General features: G+C 40.9%; 1 protein-coding gene across 2 annotated transcripts in view; it reads right to left on the bottom strand.

The window, feature by feature from the left end:
* sephs1 (selenophosphate synthetase 1) overlaps positions 1–18,585 on the bottom strand; it is a 69,981-nt gene that overhangs the window by 5,040 nt on the left and 46,356 nt on the right. For both annotated transcript variants that reach the window (XM_072470990.1, XM_072470989.1), the window contains exons 3-7: positions 15,048–15,155; positions 10,239–10,393; positions 6,494–6,584; positions 5,726–5,825; positions 2,508–2,720 (exon numbers count right to left, since the gene is read on the bottom strand). In XM_072470990.1, the coding sequence (XP_072327091.1) occupies positions 2,508–2,720; positions 5,726–5,825; positions 6,494–6,584; positions 10,239–10,393; positions 15,048–15,155 (667 nt within the window). The remainder of the gene's footprint in view (positions 1–2,507; positions 2,721–5,725; positions 5,826–6,493; positions 6,585–10,238; positions 10,394–15,047; positions 15,156–18,585) is intronic.

Here is an 18,585-nt window from a genome sequence, read left to right as displayed (position 1 = left end):
TCGTTTCCTCCTCCTCGAACCCAATGCACAGGCTCCCAGCCCCTTGCCATTTTAGTTTAAATCCGCCCCAATCGTTCTCGCAAATACTCCCCCAGGACATCAGTCCAGGTACTGCCCAGGTGTAACCCGTCCAGTTTGTGCTTGTACCACCTCCCCCAGAACCGGTCCCAATGCCCCAGGAATCTGAAACCCTCTCCCTCACCCCATCTCTTCAGCCACGCATTCATTGACATATTCTGCTATTTCTACTCTGACTAGCACATGGAACTGGCAATAATCCTGAGATCGCTACCGTTGACGCCCAACTTCTGAACTTTCTTCCTACGTCCCTATATTTTGCTTTTAGGATTGCATCCCTTTTTTTTTAAACCTGTGTCGTTGGTACCAATATGTACCATGACCACTGGATGTCACCTTCCCCCTCCAGAAAGTCCAGCAACCGTTCCAAGACACCCTTGACCCTAGCACCAGGGAGGCAACAAACCATTTTGGAGTCTTGTTTGCAGCCACAGAAACACCTATCGATTCCCCTTTCAATCAAATCCCCTATAACTATTGAACTACTGCACTACCTGCCTAGCTCACTTGCTCTGCCTGATAGCCTCCCATTCCCTTCCTGCGGAGTCTGAGCCTGCGGTGTGACCACCTCTCAGTGCGTGCTATCCATGACATTCTCGGTCTCTTTGATGCTCACAGTGTTCCCAGCCGCCACTCCAGCTCTGAAAACAGGGCTTCCATTCCAGGGGATGTAAGCTGGAGACACTTCCTGTGCACATGCTGGTCTCGGTCACTGGAAATGTTCCCGGCCCCCCCACATGGAGCAAGAGGTGCAAACCAAGGCTTTGAGCTCTCCTGCCATGACTTACCCCTTTAAATGAAACCTTTGGAAGATGCTTGACATTAGATTAAATCCATATTCTCTCGGGCCCTTCTTCCCTTATCCTTGTTTATTTTAATATAAATTTAGAGTCCCCAATTATTTTTTTTTTCCAATTAAGGGGCAATTTAGTGTGGCCAATCCACCTAACCTGCTCATCTTTATGTTGTGGGGGTGAAATCCATGCAGACACGGGGAGAACGTGCAAACTCCACACGGATAGTGACCCAGGGCTGGGATTCGAACCCGGGTCCTCAGCACCGCAGTCCCAGTGCTAACCACTGCGCCACATGCCGCCCTCTTTGTCCTTGTTACTACCAATTATGGCCCTTACAAATTATAAACCACAATAGTATTTTCAAATTATAAGCGATAAAAGTTGTAAAGACTTACCAACCTTACCCATACTTACCAATCAGCTCGCTCCTTTGAAGCCTCAGCTGCAGCAGGGCAACACCCCGCTCAATTCCATTCCCACTGTGTTCCAAATTCCAAAGTTTTAAACCTACTCTGTCCGTGCCTCACTCTGGAAGTGCTCTCTCTATATCTACCCATTGGTTATGGAACGCCAAGAAACAGTCAGAATTCCTGCTCCCACTCACCATTTCGGGAGTCCTACTAGGAAGCTTGCAAATGCAAACATAAGGGGGAGGGCAGTGTTGTGCTCAGTTGCAAAACCCCAGAATTGAAGAGCACTTATGTTTTACCAGTTTCAAATGTGAAGAGTGCCCATTTGGGCACTCAATTAGAGAATGGCTCGCACTAGATTCTAATTCAGCAAGTGTGAGCACCTTCAAATGAGCAGATGGGAGACTCAGCAAAAGACCAGAATGAGTCAGTACCGCAGTATCACAAAACAGGCGGAGTTAAATAACCAGGTCATGGTTATTTAAAATCAACCCAATTTTCCATTTGTTAAAGTTTATAATGTCATAGAAATAAGATACTGGCATTTACATAGTTCTATCAAATCGTTCCGTAACTTTTTGAAGTAGAGAGATGACATGGCAAATGTGATGGACAATCTGTACCTTTAAAATGGAACAATAATGAGTTGAATGACTTATTTTGCTTGTGACAAAGAACTTTCAGTGAAGACAGCAGAACTCCCTGTTCTTCCAATAGTGGGATGTTAAATATCCAGTGTCAGCCATGGCTCAGTTGGTAGCACACGCAATTGAATCAGAAGCTTCTGGGTTAAACTCACACTCCAATAAATCAAGGCTGACAGTCCAGTACTGATTAAGTGCGGATTACTTGCTCATTTTCACATTTCTGTTCATTGGAGCTTGCTGTGCGCAAATTGTCTGCAGTATTTCTTATATTACAACTATGATCACAATTCAAAAGTATTCATTGACTAAAGTGCTTTGGAACATCCTGTAGTGAAAAGAGTTATACAAATGCAAGTCTTTCATTTTCAGGCAGATATCAAATTAGTAAAGACTACCGTCGGACTAGATTATGAACTTAAATCCAACTAAGCCAAGCTGACGCTCATAATTACCACACATGCAGAAATGTTCATGCCTGTTCGCCCAGCCATGTAAATTGTGTTTTGTAGTTTCCAGGGGTATAATAGAAATATTAAAAGTCACCCATTTTCAAAAATGATATTCATAAAAATTACCTGAGGTTTCAGGGCAAGTACCATGCATCAACCCAAACATATTCCCACATGCTTTGCTCACAGCTGCCATCTTAGCAAGGACAGGCAGGTTATGTATAACAAATGACACTTCATTTCGTTGCTGTTTTGCTAGGTTCTGAGCATGCCCAAGAATCCCAAAGCCAGTAATATCTGTGGCTGCATGTGCATTGAAGGTGTGCATAAGGCCAGCAGCTGTAAAACAGAAACTTAAGTCAGAAACCCTGTTGCATTAACAGGCGTATATTGTAACCTGTTGCAGACATGAGTATATATAATACACTTAAACATTTGAGCAAATAAATAATTCCCCCCCCCCCCCAATTAAGGGGCAATTTAGTGTGGCCAATCCACCTACTCTGCACATCTTTGGGTTGTGGGGGTGAGACCCACGCAAACACAGGGAGCATGTGCAAACTCCACACGGACAGTCCTCAGTGCCGTGATGCAGCAGTGCTAACCACTGTGTCATCGTTCCGCCATGAGCAAATAAATCATAGTGACTTCTGATAAGATGGCCAATATTGGTTTAGAAATGTTACATGGATTCCAAAGCTGAGTGTGTTTGAAATTCAAGTCTGTCCTAACTCCGTGGCTAAAAGCTCTACATTTATTGGCTAAGAAATGGATCAAGGACAATAAAGACAATACAGGTGAAAATAACGCCTCTAAAGTCATTGTGCCCTTTAATTTGTAGAAATAGTCAAATGATTAAAAACTTATGAATTGGATAATTTGAGACAGGGTTGGTATTGTTGAGATCGTGCTAAAACCATTCTGAGTTACAGCAATATCTTTACGGGGAGGGGGCAGAGAGGGGGTGGGGGGATAGTGATAGGGGAGAAAAGGTGAGGTGGGGAGAGGTGAGGTGGGTAGTGGGATGATAGGGGAAGATGGGTAGAGGGATGATAGGGGAAGAAAGTGTGTGTATGGGAGAGAGGGTGAGTTAAGGGAACAGAGAGACTGTGAGGGAAAGAGTGAGACGCGGGAGTGTGTGGGGGCAGCGTATGTCCATGAGTCGGCTCACCCAGAGTATCTGGGATCTCATCTACTCTCTCAGTAGTCGAGCGAGAGTGAGTGAGTGAGCATGGAGACTGGAGTGAGGCAGAAACACAACACACCCCATTACACTCTAATTCTCAGCTTTATTCACTACTTATTGTTTTGCTCAGCAAGTTGTTTCTTTTTATACATTCGTCTTGTTTTTGAAATTAACGTTTAATGTTATGCTAAACTTTATCTTTCTGAAATCATCAGCCCCTTGATTGAGAACAAATTTGAAATGTTCCTCCCCCACACATGAAAAGGTCAGACAAGCCTGTATTAGGCAAAGATGTTATGTTAAAACTATACAGAACTGTGGTTCAGCCTGAACTGGAATACCGTGCACCATGCTTTGGGAAAGATATGACAGCATTAAATAGAGTGCAGAAAAGATTCACGAGAAACTTCAGTAATGTAGACAGATTGGAGAATTGGGACTGCTTTCCTTGGAGAAGAGAGTTCGAGAGGGCAGAGCAGATAGGTGGAAACATTCACATTGGTGGAAGGATCATGAACACGAGATTCCAGATTTAAACACAGATTTAAGGCAATTAGCAAATGCAGCAAGGTTATACGAAGGGAGACCTTTTCACGCAGCGAGTGTTTCGGATTTGGAATGTACTGTCTGAGAGTGGAGGCAGGTTCTATTGAGGCATTGGGCTGTTATCTGAAAAGGAAGAATGTGCAAGGCTACGGTGGAGGTGGGGGAATGGCACTAAGTAAATTGCTCTTTATGTGACGTACAATTCTGTGATCTTTGGGGGTTTCCTTGATTTTACTTCCAATATTTTTATGCCTTCTGTTTACTTCCTAATTTCCTTCTATGATTTTGCTGCTATATTTTCGCTATTCCTCTGAACTTCCTGTAGCCTTGAGCTCTCCATACGTGACATCAACTTCCTTTTTTTACTTTATTTTCCTTGTACGCACCTTCACATTGGGATTTCTATTGTTTTTCTTCATGGGACATATTTGTTTTGAACCACAGTCTCCTGAATGCCTACCAGTGCTTCAACACTGATTTAACTTCAGTTAACTAGCTGTTCTACTCCACTTTTCTTCTGAACCACAGCTCAGCTTAGTAAAACTGGCTTTTCTCACTGGAGAACTTTTGCGCATGGTCTATCATCGTCCTTTTCTATACTAAATTCTAACTGCATTATGATCATGACCACCAAAATACTATCCCCCAATGATTTCCCTTCCACTGGACCAGTTTAATTCCCTGAAGCCAAGTCCAGAACTCTTAGTTGGACTTGTTCCATACCACATTGAGTAGTGATCAGTTTTGGCAGAGAAGAGCGAGGCCTGTTTAGAAGGCTAACCCTGTGCGCCATATCATTCAAATTGGCACTCCTTCAATCTGAAGATATGGTGGTGCAGCAGTTATATTCCCGTACCAGCCTCTCCGAACAGGCACCGGAATGTGGCAACTGGGGGATTTTCACAGTAACTTCACTTGAAGCCTACTTGTGACAATAAGCGATTTCCATTTCATTTCATTTTCATGTTACTGGACCAGTAAGCCAGTCTGGGCTAATAATCTATCATAATTACAATTAGTCATACCTGATTTAGTAATTGTATTTTAAGTGAATGTTAATTTGTGTTTCAGCTTTTAAATGTTCTTCGCTAAACTCTTTCAGAAAGGAGAAACATTTGATTTTTCTGGATGGACATAGGACGGTGTTTCAATTCTAACAATGATTGGCTAGTGTTTAGCTACAACTTCCTGTGGCCAGAAAGGAAATAAATGGTAATAACAAAGAGCTAGAGTCTACAATTTCAGCAGGCTAAACAGTTTGATAACGATTTTCTTCTCACTTTCGCAAGTCTACTTATGGGGGGTGATTAATTGTTTGACCTATCTCAGTGACGATATTAATAACCAAGTTGTAGCTGGAGTTAAATAATAAAATTGGGGGAAATGTCCTTAGAGGATGGCAGAGAATTAGGCAACAATTTCACTTTTCACATACAATAGGTAGAAAAGCTACCTATTTATTAATGAAGAGACTAGCAACAATACGGTATATACAATTGTTCTGAAAATTTAGTCTAGCACACATTGTCAAGTAGGATGAGACTTATTTTCTTGAAGGACAAATTATTCGATATTGTGTTATGAACAATATAACAAATCATTCAGTGCATACCGGTTCTGTTCAAACGTGCCATATTCATCATTGCTTCCTGGTAAGCCAACTCCACATCCTCTTGAGTGACAACAAGTTTAATCTTATTCCATTTTTCTGGCTGTTTATAAAAACATTGAGCAGTTATCATGAAATTATGCTGAAAATACCTTCTTTATATTAGTTTAAATTTACGAATATACACTCCCGGCATCAAGCCTGAATTTTCGATGAGCACTGCAAAAGCAGGTCCAATGAAAAGAATGCAAATTCCTAAAATTACTCCTTGGTCTAGCTCAGTGGGCTAGACAGCTGGGCTGGTTTGTGATGCAGAACAAGGCCAGCAGCGCAGGATCAATTCCCGTACCAGCTGAGAATTCTGAATTGTTCCTGTGTACCCAAACAGGCGCTAGAATGTGGCGACTAGGGGCTTTTCACAGTAACTTCATTGCAGTGTTAATGCAAGCTTACTTGTGACAATAAAGATTATTTATTTATTTTAAATAGCATGTTACCTGTGCATTCAACCACCAGAATACCTCATAAAAGTCAGTGATAAAGTGTCGCGTTATTTAAGTTAACGAAAAAAAACATATTGTTGCAACCATGGCAATAACAGTAATTTTCCAACACAACAGTTTGAAAAAGAATCAAATATTCAAATTGAATGATGAAAATTAAACAGCGTGTCCTTATTGTTTGGTAGAAGGAGAAAATAAATAACTAAGCTACCTCATCAGATAACTTAAAAGCCAAATACTACACTATTATTGGTGTCCAAATACTCACAATATCTAGCCACTGGTGCACAGCAACTGCTACTTGAGTCCCAAGTGGTTTCGTTAGTACCAAAACATCACCTGGTACTGCATTGTCTGGCCTGCAAAATATTTAATTATTTTAACACATCATGAAGAAAAACACGACGAATAACTTGCTACTCCATCTGTCAACTTATTAGCTAAGCTACATACCCATAACTACTGAAATACAAATAACATTGACAAGTGGACAACTTAAGTTAGTTTAAGACCGAAGGCTTCAGCAGCAGCATACCCAAAATTTACCCTTGGACTGCAAGCAAGTAAAATATCCTGATGCACAAAGGTGAGAAGGTGCCATTTCTATACAAGAGAAATAAACACAACTAACTGTAGCCACCTGGGTTGGCCACTTCCCGACTTAAAATGGAGAACCGCAAAGGTTGAACGGAAATTCAGCCAACACGGGGAAAGACTAGCAAATACAGAAATCATGTGTATTGAAACCTGTAAGAAACCAGACAGCACTGAGACCAGCAGCCATCTGCATAGTAATGTGCAGCTCCAAGGCACAATTGTAACAGTAAAGGTGAATAAAGCCAAGCCAGACTCCTCAGCGCCAGCAGGAGCCAAGACAAAGGAAGGCCAACGGACATTTAGGGACCGCCGAGCGATCAGGGAACAACTCCAGTATTGGAGAAATCGATCCAAGTGATCGGAACGCAGTCCAATCACTTGGAACCAGGTAGGGGGTCCGCCCCGAAGGGCGGGAAGCCCCTGGGGACTATAAAGTAAAGCCCCCAAGTTCAAATCGTCCTTCTTGACAGTGTCACTCAGCAACGTGAAGTAACCCCTGAGAGTGAACTGTCCAGTGGCCGCCAACCAAGTAAGTCTCAAGTCAACGCTCGCTACGAGATAGGTGCTCCTAGCTACAAGTCCATACCAGCTTTTGAAACCTGCAGACTCATGACCTGAACGAGAGGCCATTTGTTCCCCTGACCTGGCAGGCCAACTCCGAAGCTAAGTATAGGCCTTTTAGTGAGAGGAATAGTCTAGAAAGTAGAGTTTATGCATGAGTAGTGATTTACTGTGTATAATAAATGGGTTTTGATTTGAATCTTACTAATTGGTGTGTTGAGTTATTGATCATTACTTGAACTTGAACCTCGTGGCGGTATCATAAAGATACCTGGCGACTCTAGAACAAAGGTTAAACAAACAGAGTAAATTACGAATTAAGAGCCAACCAAAAGTTAGCAACATAACAAGGTAATTATTTCCTCCCCACAAAATTATTCCTGTTCTTCCTGATGGTATTGTCTCCTTTTGTGGTATTGCTTTCATAACCACCCAGACATTTTCCAAACTACCCTAGAGAGTGTGGTAGGCTAATTTACCCCAGAGAGCACAACAGTCAAGTTTGACACACCCTCAGAACATATCTGGAGGCATGTACTTTCAATAACAGTCACTCAACCAACTTTTCTTCTTAGCCTCTGGGCTCTAATGTCAATTATAGCATGATGACTGCAGTCTTGGCTGAGATTAGACACGATTAAATTTATGACCTTCTTGTTCTTTATGGATCAATTACTCATGGAGTCAGAAAGAAGCCAAGGCAAATTTTTCATATTTAAAAAAAAAAATTAACATTTTTATTGGCAATGAAATGGGAAAAATATCAAAATGACAGCAGCAGAGGGCGACATAGTACTCTGGTGGTGCACGTTTTGCCTGTAATTTCCTACAAGACAAGGTTCTAATTTTTTCTGTGCTGGAGAGAGCAGGCACTTTTGAGAGGAGAACAATATCAGTAAACAGCATTCTGTTATTTGAGCATTCTTTCAGGGCTTGAGCAACTGGAAAGTCATTTCTATTTATTAGAATTTGATTTAAATGATCAAATGGCAATTACCTACATTTTATGACTAGTTAAAGCTTGTGCTAGCCTAAAGCTCAAAGTCGAGTGTGAACAGACAAGGCTGTATATATAATTACAAGCAGCCAATTAGTAGTATAACAAACCACAATATATTTGGATTCACCACAATATTGCTACCCTTCAAGACTGATGCTCATCAATTAAACCAACTGTTGTTTTGGAAGGCAAAAGATACACAATTTTTCAACAGTATAAGTTTGATCCATCTTTTGGTATCAGCCTACGTGAAGTATTTATGCAAACACCAGGCCTTTCTGGTCAGTGCACTCAAGTGTGGATACATATATAGACATCACAGAGCAGTCCTACAACAGTCTTCAGAAGCATGGAAATTCAAATCACTCGTGTTTACTTTCGTGTAGTATTCATTTAAATTCAAACCAAGCACATTTAAAGTGTCTTTTAGATAGCCATCATGTCAATATTTTGAATTGCGATTCTTTCTAAAGGAAAATGTAACTACTCAAAAATGGGATGTGCAAAATCAACATTTTTCTATGCCATTTTGGCGCATTTCATTTGTGCAAATTCACAATTTGCTACTTGAGGCATATAAATGGAATGCTGCGTACACAAATTTGCAGCAACTCCAGCTGAGTGCAATTTTATTGAAAATCAAAGCTTTGCTCTGTGCAAATATTGAAAGTTCAACCTGCCAAAACTATAACAACTTCCAATGGATAAAATTCTGCAAAAGTTTATACTTCTGAAAGAAAAGGAATTTTTAGAAAATTCAAACTCTTCATAAAGTGATCAGATCTTTTCTATTGGGTTCAAAAGTTTTTTTTGGACAATAATACAATGTTTTTAGTAAACCAACAGCTAATAAGTTTACAATTCCGAATGCACATTCCTAATTAGCCAGTACTAAAAACCTGTGTCAGGGTGGCATGACACAGGGTCATGCTTCTAAATGCCTAATGGTGAGATTTCAACCTTGATTACCATGACTGGAGGAGGTGCCAAGTAAAGATCCCTGCTTCAAAAAGCCAGTTCAGAAAAAAACAAATCAATATGTATGAGGAGGTAAAAATCTTAGAATTTAATGTTTTCTAAATAAAATGTAAACAAATCACACTACTAAGTTAAAATTGACACAAAATCATCTCAAGTTGAAAAATTCAGATTATTGTTCTTCTAACATAAAAGTACAATATTTACAGAAACCAAACAAACTGCAGTCCAGAGTATCTGATGACATTGGATCTGCAAAATTTATGAATCTTATTCAAAAAATGTTCTGTCCCCCTTTTAACATCCCAGTTTCACGGAGATAAATAATGCCTATAAATTGCAGTGGGAAAAACAAAATGCATGATGCTCTGTCCATTTGTGTATGTCTAATTAATACAATGCAAGGAAGAAACCCATTCGATGATTTTCCATGGTTATTTTTCTTCTTTTGTGTGGACTTGAATATTGGCTGCGTGGAATACAAGGTTTGGATTCATTTTGACAATATTTTTAGTGCACTGTTTGGCATCTTATATCAATTGGAGTGTAACCCTATTGGTGATTGGAAAAGTTCTCTATGCTGCATTGCAATGAGCTATACTGGTTATTATCTATGCTGCGTTGTAATGAGTTATACAGTTATCAGATCCGTTAGGAGTGAAAACAATGAAAATTGTAATCCACAGGCATCAGTTCCAACACTTTCAGTTTATAGTCAACTCTTTATAAACCAATGACTAAATTCAAAATAAACCCTGAATAACAAGCAAAACAAGTTGTTCTTTAGAACACAAAAAAGGCCATAATCATTGATCCATTATACATTCAAACCATATTCCATGTTACAATAATTGTATACACCATGGATTAAACTTACATGATGAATTCATTCGGTTGGCAGACTGTAGTGGCCACACCTCCCAAAATGATCCATGGGTTTAATACCGTTTGTCCGCCAGTAACTGATGTACCTGCCTCATCTGCTGCATCTTTAAAACCCTGTATTATTAGTGGCATTACTTTGTCCCGCTCCTGTACATAAAACACAATTAAACTCTGAAATGATTTGAATATCTTAAAAGCCAGTTTCAGATATTAACATTTTATAAATTGGTGTACAAGTCATGATGTAAAATCTATACTGCATACCTATCAATTGCAATGTTTTAAAACGTCTTGATATGCGAATGAGACTGGAAAGCCAATATTTATTGTCCATCCCTAGTTGCCCAGAGGGCAGAAAGAATCAACCATAGTGTGAGGCTGGAGTCAGGCACAGGTCACACTGGATAGAGGTGCTAGATTCTCATCCCTGAAGGACATTAGTGAATCCGTGGAGTTTGCAATGCACATCAACTTCCACTGCCATTAGCTGGTGCTAGTCTGCAAATTATCAGATTTATTTAATTCAATTTCACAATTTACCATGGTGGAATTTGAACTCACCATCTCTGGATTACTAGTTCACAATTATATCAATTAGGTTCCTGTACCTAATTACTTTTAAAAGTCAAATTGAGATTTCTTTCTATTTAATGTTCATTAAGTCATTACTTCAGATCCTAGTAACAGCTTGGGTCAGATCCCTGCGACTGACCTAACCACATGCAATAACCCCATCATCTCACTGTTCCCGACCTTGGCAGCAGCCAATGTAGCCAGAGGATTCTGATAATCCAACCAATAAAAGCAAGGTAACTCAAGTTCTATTTCTTATTCATTATTTTATTCTATTTGAATTCTAGAAGTCTGAGGATTTGAAAAGCACTGCTTCATAGGTTGGTTAATCCTTAGTCGGAACACCATTATCTGTAGATATGCCTGGTTTCAGATATTTGCAAAAGGAATATTTTTTTAAAAATTAGAGTACCCAATTTTTTTTTAACCAATTAAGGGGCAATTTAGAGTGGCCAATTCGCCTACCCAGCACATATTGGGTTGTGAGGGTGAGACCCACGCAGACACGGGGAGAATGTGTAAACTCCACACAGACAGTGATCCAGAGCCGGGATCGAACCTGGGTCCTCGGCGCTGTGAGGCAGCCGTGCTAACCACTGTGCCTCCATGCTACCGTAATGCAAAAGGAACGTTAATGTAACTTTTTACATTTGGTCTGCAGGCGTGGTTCAACACTCTTACTGATCAGTATGAATAGCTTTTACTTCTCACTCAAGGCATATATATGGCCTCTAAATGCGTTTACTATTTGTAGCTGTGTCTGTGGTAGATTTGGTGCTGTGTATAACAATTAAAACCGAGGTGCAAGTTGCCCAAATCAATTTCATATAGCATCCCTAGCAGCGAGAATAATCTTTTCTCCAATAGTCTGGACTGGACATGAATCTTGCAGAAAGGGTATCAAAGTAACCAGTGGGGCAGCACGGTGGCACAGTGGGTTAGCCCTGCTGCCTCAAGGCGCCAAGGTCCCAGATTCGATCCTGGCTCTGGGTCACTGACCGTGTGGAGTTTGCACATTCTCCCCGTGTTTGCGTGGGTTTCACCCCCACAACCCAAAGATGTGCAGGCTAGTGGATTGGCCTCGCTAAATTGCCCCATATTTGTAAAAAATGAATTGGGTACTCTAAATTTAAATTTTTTTAAAAACAAAGTAACCAGTGTGTCTTACATCTGTTAAAGTTCCATAATCGATATTAAAATTATATTGCTTTGATGCTGACCTGAACCAATCCACATCAGCACAAAAATGCAGATAGACCAGTCCACACTCTCTCTAATTAGCAATATTTGCCAGACGGAAGCCGGCAGGGGAGCACAGGTAAAGACAAACTATCACTAGATACAACAAATAAGTTTAGACTGTCTAGTTTAAGGTGGTCCACAGGGCCCACATGATGGTAGCCCGGATGAGCAGATTCTTTGAGGAGGTGGAGGACAGATGTGGGCGGTGTGGGGGTAGCCCGGCCAACCATGTCCATATGTTTTGGGCATGTCCGAAACGGAGGGAATTCTCGCAGGGATTTGCAGATGTTATGTCGGAAGTCCTGGAAGGTAGAGCAACTCCAAGTCCAGAATTGGCAATATTTGGGGTATCGGAAGGTCCAGGGGCCAAGGCGGGGTGGAGGGAGGCCGATGTTCTGGTCTTCTCCTCCCTGGTGGCCCAGAGACGGATTTTACTGGGATGGAGGGACTCGGAGCCCCCGAAGTCAGGAGTGTGGGTCAGCGATATGGCAGGGTTTCTCAGTCTGGAGAAAATTAAATTCACTTTGAGAGGATCAATTCAAGGGATAGCCCCAAGATGGCAGCCGCTCATAGACTAATTCAAGGAAAAATGCAGATAGACCAGTCCACACTATCTCCAATTAGCAATTACATTCCATTTCAGAATATTTGCCAGACGGAAGCCGGCAGGGGAGCACAGGTAAAGACAAACTATGTCAGCAGTAAGGGGGTGGAGGGAAAAAGAGGGGAGGGGAGGAAAACAGGAGGCATGGCAATGTTACAACGGGACAGAGAATATAGTTTACGGGCAGCTAGGGAATAGAGCGGGGGCGGGGGGGGTTCTTTTTTTTTCTTTCTTTACGTGTGTCAGCCCGAAATATTTTCTTAAAAAAATAATTTTGAGACTGGAAAACACTTGCCAATTCGTATTAAGTGGGGTCATTATCAATGCACAGTTCTGCATTGCAAACTATTAAGGTTTATACTGCACTCTTGGTAAGGGAAACATTTTTCTGCTAAGCATTTACAGCATGTGTTACAGGGCTCATTTAAATTTATTTTCACTTTAAATGAAATGGAATAATAGTAGTGTTCAAAAGGGCATAAATTTGTTTGTTATTCATGGGAATACATCAGGGGTGCCATGGCGGCGCAGTGGTTAGCACTCTGTCTCATGACGCTGAGGGCCCAGGTTCAATCCCGGCCCCGGGTCACTGTCCATGTGGAGTTTGCACATTCTCCCCGTGTGTGCATGGATCTCATGCTCACAACCCAAACATGTGCAGGCTAGTTAGATTGGTCACATTAAATTGCCCCTTAATTGGAAAAAATAATTGGGTACTCTAATGTTTTTAAAAATCATGGGAATACATTGCAGGAAACAGCGCAATATCCACTTTATCTACAAGCTGAGACATGGCTGACTTAAACGTTACAATTGATTTCACACACTTAAAAACGAACCAGCCATTAAACTGGACCCCATTATAAATAGAACCAATAAATTTATTTTCTTTTTAATGGCAATTTATATACTTCAATATTTCATTATAAAAATAAGCGGAGGTAAGAAAGTTGAATTCAGACCTCCAGTATTATTCCCCAAACATCCCAGCATACAAATCCATTTGAATGAGACTGGAGATTTTTGTTTTCACTACTTTACCTGAATGCTAAGATTTCAAAGCAAGATGCCAACTCAAATGTAGTGTCGAGGTCAGTTAGAATCACTTCAAGTGATCAATCTCTTTCTTCAAGTGTAGTGATCACCACCTTGAAAATAGTCCAGTAGGGCATTTCTCACAAAATAGTTATCAGTCAGTCAACTGGATTAGGGAAGTCCAAGATTTGATGTCTGGCCTACACTGAAATAGGTGATTAAAGCACACACCGTGTGTATGGAGGGTGCAAACAAAGTAACAGAACTAGACCTCCTGAGTGTTGTTTTTGTCACATGCTGACATGCATGTTTATTTGAACATCAGAGATCAATATCAGATATGGCATCTGGGACATTTAACGAGACTTGCCAGGTGTTCAGCGTTGAGGCTTTCACAAGAATAAATCAACAAATTACCAGAGAACTACTCGCCTTTGTGGAACTGTGCACTAATCTAAATGGATGCAGCATTAAATTCTCAACGCTGTTTGTCCATGTACTAACTTTCTATCTTGTTCGGCAGCTTCTGACATCCAGACTCTGGCTAAGAAAATGGAGGAATAGCAGTGACAACAATGCAGCAAATTTACTCTCAAACATGTTTAGATGTGTACAAGAGTGGCTATAATAGGTTCTTTCTCATGGGGAAGAACTCACCTTTACTATTATACATACCCTCTTATAATTATAAAATCAACCATACAACAACAGGAAACTGCAATGTTTTACATATCTGAATGACTATTATGAATAATAATTATACGACTCTACAATTCCATATTTTTAAAGATTTAAAGAAAAACGTAGCCAGCACTCTTTCCTCTTCAATTCTATGTAACACACTCGCCAATTTGGCACTCATGTCAAAGACACTGTAACATCGTAAATTGACAGTTGGGAGCCTGGAGAGACTTATCCTGGTCTCATTCACATTCTATGATAAATGTTATGTTGTACTGGGGTCTGGGATCACTTTTTTAACTGGACTCAGCAAAACACTGGTTATGCAAGCAGGAAGTACGAGAAATGCACAGCAGGCCAGTCAGTATCTGCTGAACAAACAAATGATATCTTGGACCCTTATCCTTCTACAGAACAGAAAAGAAAGATGTGTACGAGTTCAAATGTTGATCATCTTGTTTTCTTCACAGATGCTAACTGATCCGTGTACGCAGCACTTTTGCTTACAGTTCTTTTTACTGTTACATAGCTTAGTTTTTCATCCCAGAACTCTATTCACTTTAAAGAAATAGAAGCAAAAATAAACGTAGTCGCTTAATAAAATCTACAAACACCATGGATTCTGACTGGCATTATTTGAATGCCTTTGTTAATATTGTATCTTACCTTGCTTGACATTTTATTGCTGACTCCAAGCAGCATCAACATATTGTCACACTCTGTGACACCCATGGCATAAAGATCACTTAGAACATTGGCACAAGAAATACGACCCTTTAAAAATGGAGAAGTTGGGGGGGGAAAAAACAAGGGTCAGTACACAGGTTGGCTAAGGAATGCAAAATCAAAGGGTTCTCCGAAAGGAAAATCCAAATACAAATTAGATTGCTTAACTTTCAGCTAAGAAATAACGATTTATGAATTTAAAATTATGAATGAGAAAATTCTGGAGCATGTGGAACTTAATTAAAATTCACATGAATATATACTTACTAACTTACTTTTAGTTAATGGGTTATCTATTATTACGAAACCCCACTATGTTATGTGTGAGGGTATTCCAAACTGAAACACTGGTTTTGCATGGTGTTTCGTGTTGGATATTAGTGAAAAACGTTTGCGGAAAGTGAGAATTCAAATTTCATTCATTTATCAACAATAAAAGTATTTATTCATGTAGAAGAAAGATAATTAAACAGGACAAAGAACAATATTTTACTTCAGCATATTAATGGGTTTCCTCCGGCTGCTCCGGTTTCCTCCCAAAGTCCAAAGATGTGCAGGTTAGTGGATTGGCTGTGCCAAACTGCCCCTTGGTCGCCAAATCATAAAATTTACAGTGCAGGAGGTGGCCATTCGGCCCATCGAGTCTACACCGGCCCTTGAAAGAGCACCCTACTTAAGCCCACAGTTCCACCCTATTCCCATAACCCAGTAACCCCCACCCAACCTTTGGACACTTAAGGGGCAATTTAGCATGGCCCATCCAACTAACCTGCACATTTTTGGACAGTGGGAGGAAACCGGAGCACCCGGAGGAAACCCTCGCAGACACAGGAAGAAAGTGCAAACTCCAGACAGTCACCCGAGGTCAGAATTAAACCGGGTCCCTGGAGCTGTGAGGCAGCAGTGCTGACCACTGTGCCACCCAATATGTGCAGGTTAGGTTGGTTACAGGGATAGGGCGTGGAGTTGGCCTCGGTGGGGTACTTTTTCAGAGGGTCGGTGCAGGCTTAATGGGCCGAATGGCCTCCTTCTGCACTGTAGAGGTTCTACGGGTTCAAATCTGTTTTTCTCCAAAGATCCTTTATTAACAGTAAGCACTTAATCCCTCAAAAACTGGAAATCCAAAAGCATTGTTTCCCCCACAACCTTAAACTCTGAGATTCCTCGGTTTCCCAAACAACAACCATAAATCTATTGGTCAAATCTGGCCAGTGACTACCACACCATACAGCCCAAGTGACCAGGACTTGGGAATGATCTTCGGTTCAGCAAAGAAAACAATCTTTTTCACAAACTGGCTTTTGCCTTCAGCACTTCACCTTAGCTGAGCCATTTCCTGAGGATGGCTGCCTCACTCTCGCTGTTGCTTCTTTTACCTCATCTGTGACTAGCCTGCTTTCTGGCTCACAGCACTCAATGACTACAAAATGTATTAATTGCAAAGATCACCCTGTTCCCTATTCATTCCTGTTCCTTCCTTTCTCTTACTTGCTGCCCAGACAGTTTACAAAATACATGGCAGTTCGATTTTACTTGTGCAAAAATCAATACATTCATTTTTATAGCATAGAGTAGCACGATAGCACAGTGGTTAGCACTGTTGCTTCACAGCTCCAGAGTCCCAGGTTCAATTCCCGACTTGGGTCACTGTCTGTGCAGAGTCTGCACGTTCTCCCCGTGTCTGCGTGGGTTTCCTCCGGGTACTCCCGGTTCCTCCCACAAGTCCCGAAAGACGTGCTGTTCGGTAATTCGAACATTCTGAATTCTCCCTCAGTGTACCCGAACAGGCGGCAGAAAGTTGCGACGAGGGGTTTATCACAGTAACGTCATTGCAGTGTTAATGTAAGCCTACTTGTGGCAATAAAGATTATTATTATCCTACCATTTTGTGACACTATGCTAAAGTTCAATTAGAATTTGGACAAAGATTTTTGAGGACAAGTATACTCAGCCTGGCTTCTTTAAAATGACTAATTTAATCACGTGCACAGGGTCACTAAAAATCACCATAATGCAAAGAGTAAAGGAACCAATACAAGTAAATTCTATAAACATCTACTGTCTTTAGCAGGTACTGCTAAAGAATTCAGTTCAATAGCATACTAAGCAGTTACATTTGAAAATAATGATAACATTAGATGTAACAGTCAGACATCAATAGGTATCTGAAATACATGCATACTCACTCCCATGAGACTCAAATTTTCAAAATATATCAAAAAATGATGGGAAGGAGTGTTCATTATATGCAGAAATATATCAAAACCACGTGGGGTTTGACTTTTACTAATAAGCATGTCATAGAATCATAGAATGGCTACAGCACACAAGGAGGCCATTTGGCCGGTCACATTTATGCCAGCTCTCTACAAGAGCAACTCACTAGATCCACCACTACCACCTGCCCGACCACCCTCTACCCATAGCTCTAGTTTATTTGTATTTAGGTATTTATCCAATTTCCTGTGGTAAGCCACAATTGTATCTGCCTCCACCATCCTAGTGCATTCCAGGTCCTAACCACTCTCTGCATAATAATAACAATAATAATCTTTATTGTCACAAGTAGGCTTACACTAACACTGCAATGAAGTTACTGTGAAAAGCCCCGAATTCTCGAAAGTGCATAATGAATTACGCCCATGAATTGTAGAACCCCTCCATCCTTCCCCTCAGTTCAAATCTGACCTTTTCAAGCGTCAAGAATTCCAGCAGGTCCCCCCACCACGCCAGGGCATGGGTGGACAGGTTGATCTCCACCCTAACAGGAGGGGAAAGCTCACTTATAAAATTTACTTTAATCCAAAAAGCATTTATTCTGCTTTGTGTAACAACCAGCCTTTGGGCATGGGGAGGAGAAATTCCCCATGTGTAGAGGCAGTTGTAGGGAAGGAAACACTACAAGGAGGCCATATTCCGAGGTTTTCAGGGAGACTTCTCAACCTCTGTAAGCATAAATCTGAAGTATGTGAAGCCATAAAACATGGCATGTGATAGCACTGCCTGTGGCTGCGATGGTCACCGTTGTTCATAACTTTTAAACCATGTGGTCAATTCAGGCTGCTGTCAACAAAATCTCAGTTTACCATGCACCATTGTACAAGGGGAATGACAGAGGCTCTCTACACAGTAGAGTAATTCTGGTTTCATTCACATTCTTTGATAAATGTTATATCGGAATGTTATATCGGATTGGAGTCTGTGAACACTTTATTAACTGGACTCAACAAAACACTGGCTATGCAAGCTGAAAATGCACAGCAGGCCATTCAGCATCTGCCGAGCAAACAATTTAGATCTTGCAGAACTAAAAAGCAAAATGTGTACGAGTCTAAAATGTTGATCGCCAGTTTGCTTCATGGATACTAACTGACATTTCGCTGAACTGACCGGCCACATAAATACTGCGGCTATAAGAGGTCAGAGGTTGGGGATTCTGGGGCGAGTAACTCACCCCCTGACTACCAAAACCAGTCCA

This window comes from Scyliorhinus torazame, chromosome 13, assembly GCF_047496885.1.
Source record: "Scyliorhinus torazame isolate Kashiwa2021f chromosome 13, sScyTor2.1, whole genome shotgun sequence".
Classification (NCBI taxonomy): domain Eukaryota; kingdom Metazoa; phylum Chordata; class Chondrichthyes; order Carcharhiniformes; family Scyliorhinidae; genus Scyliorhinus; species Scyliorhinus torazame.
The sequence above is the reverse complement of the archived record's forward strand: the minus strand, read 5'-3'. Positions and strand labels throughout refer to the sequence as shown.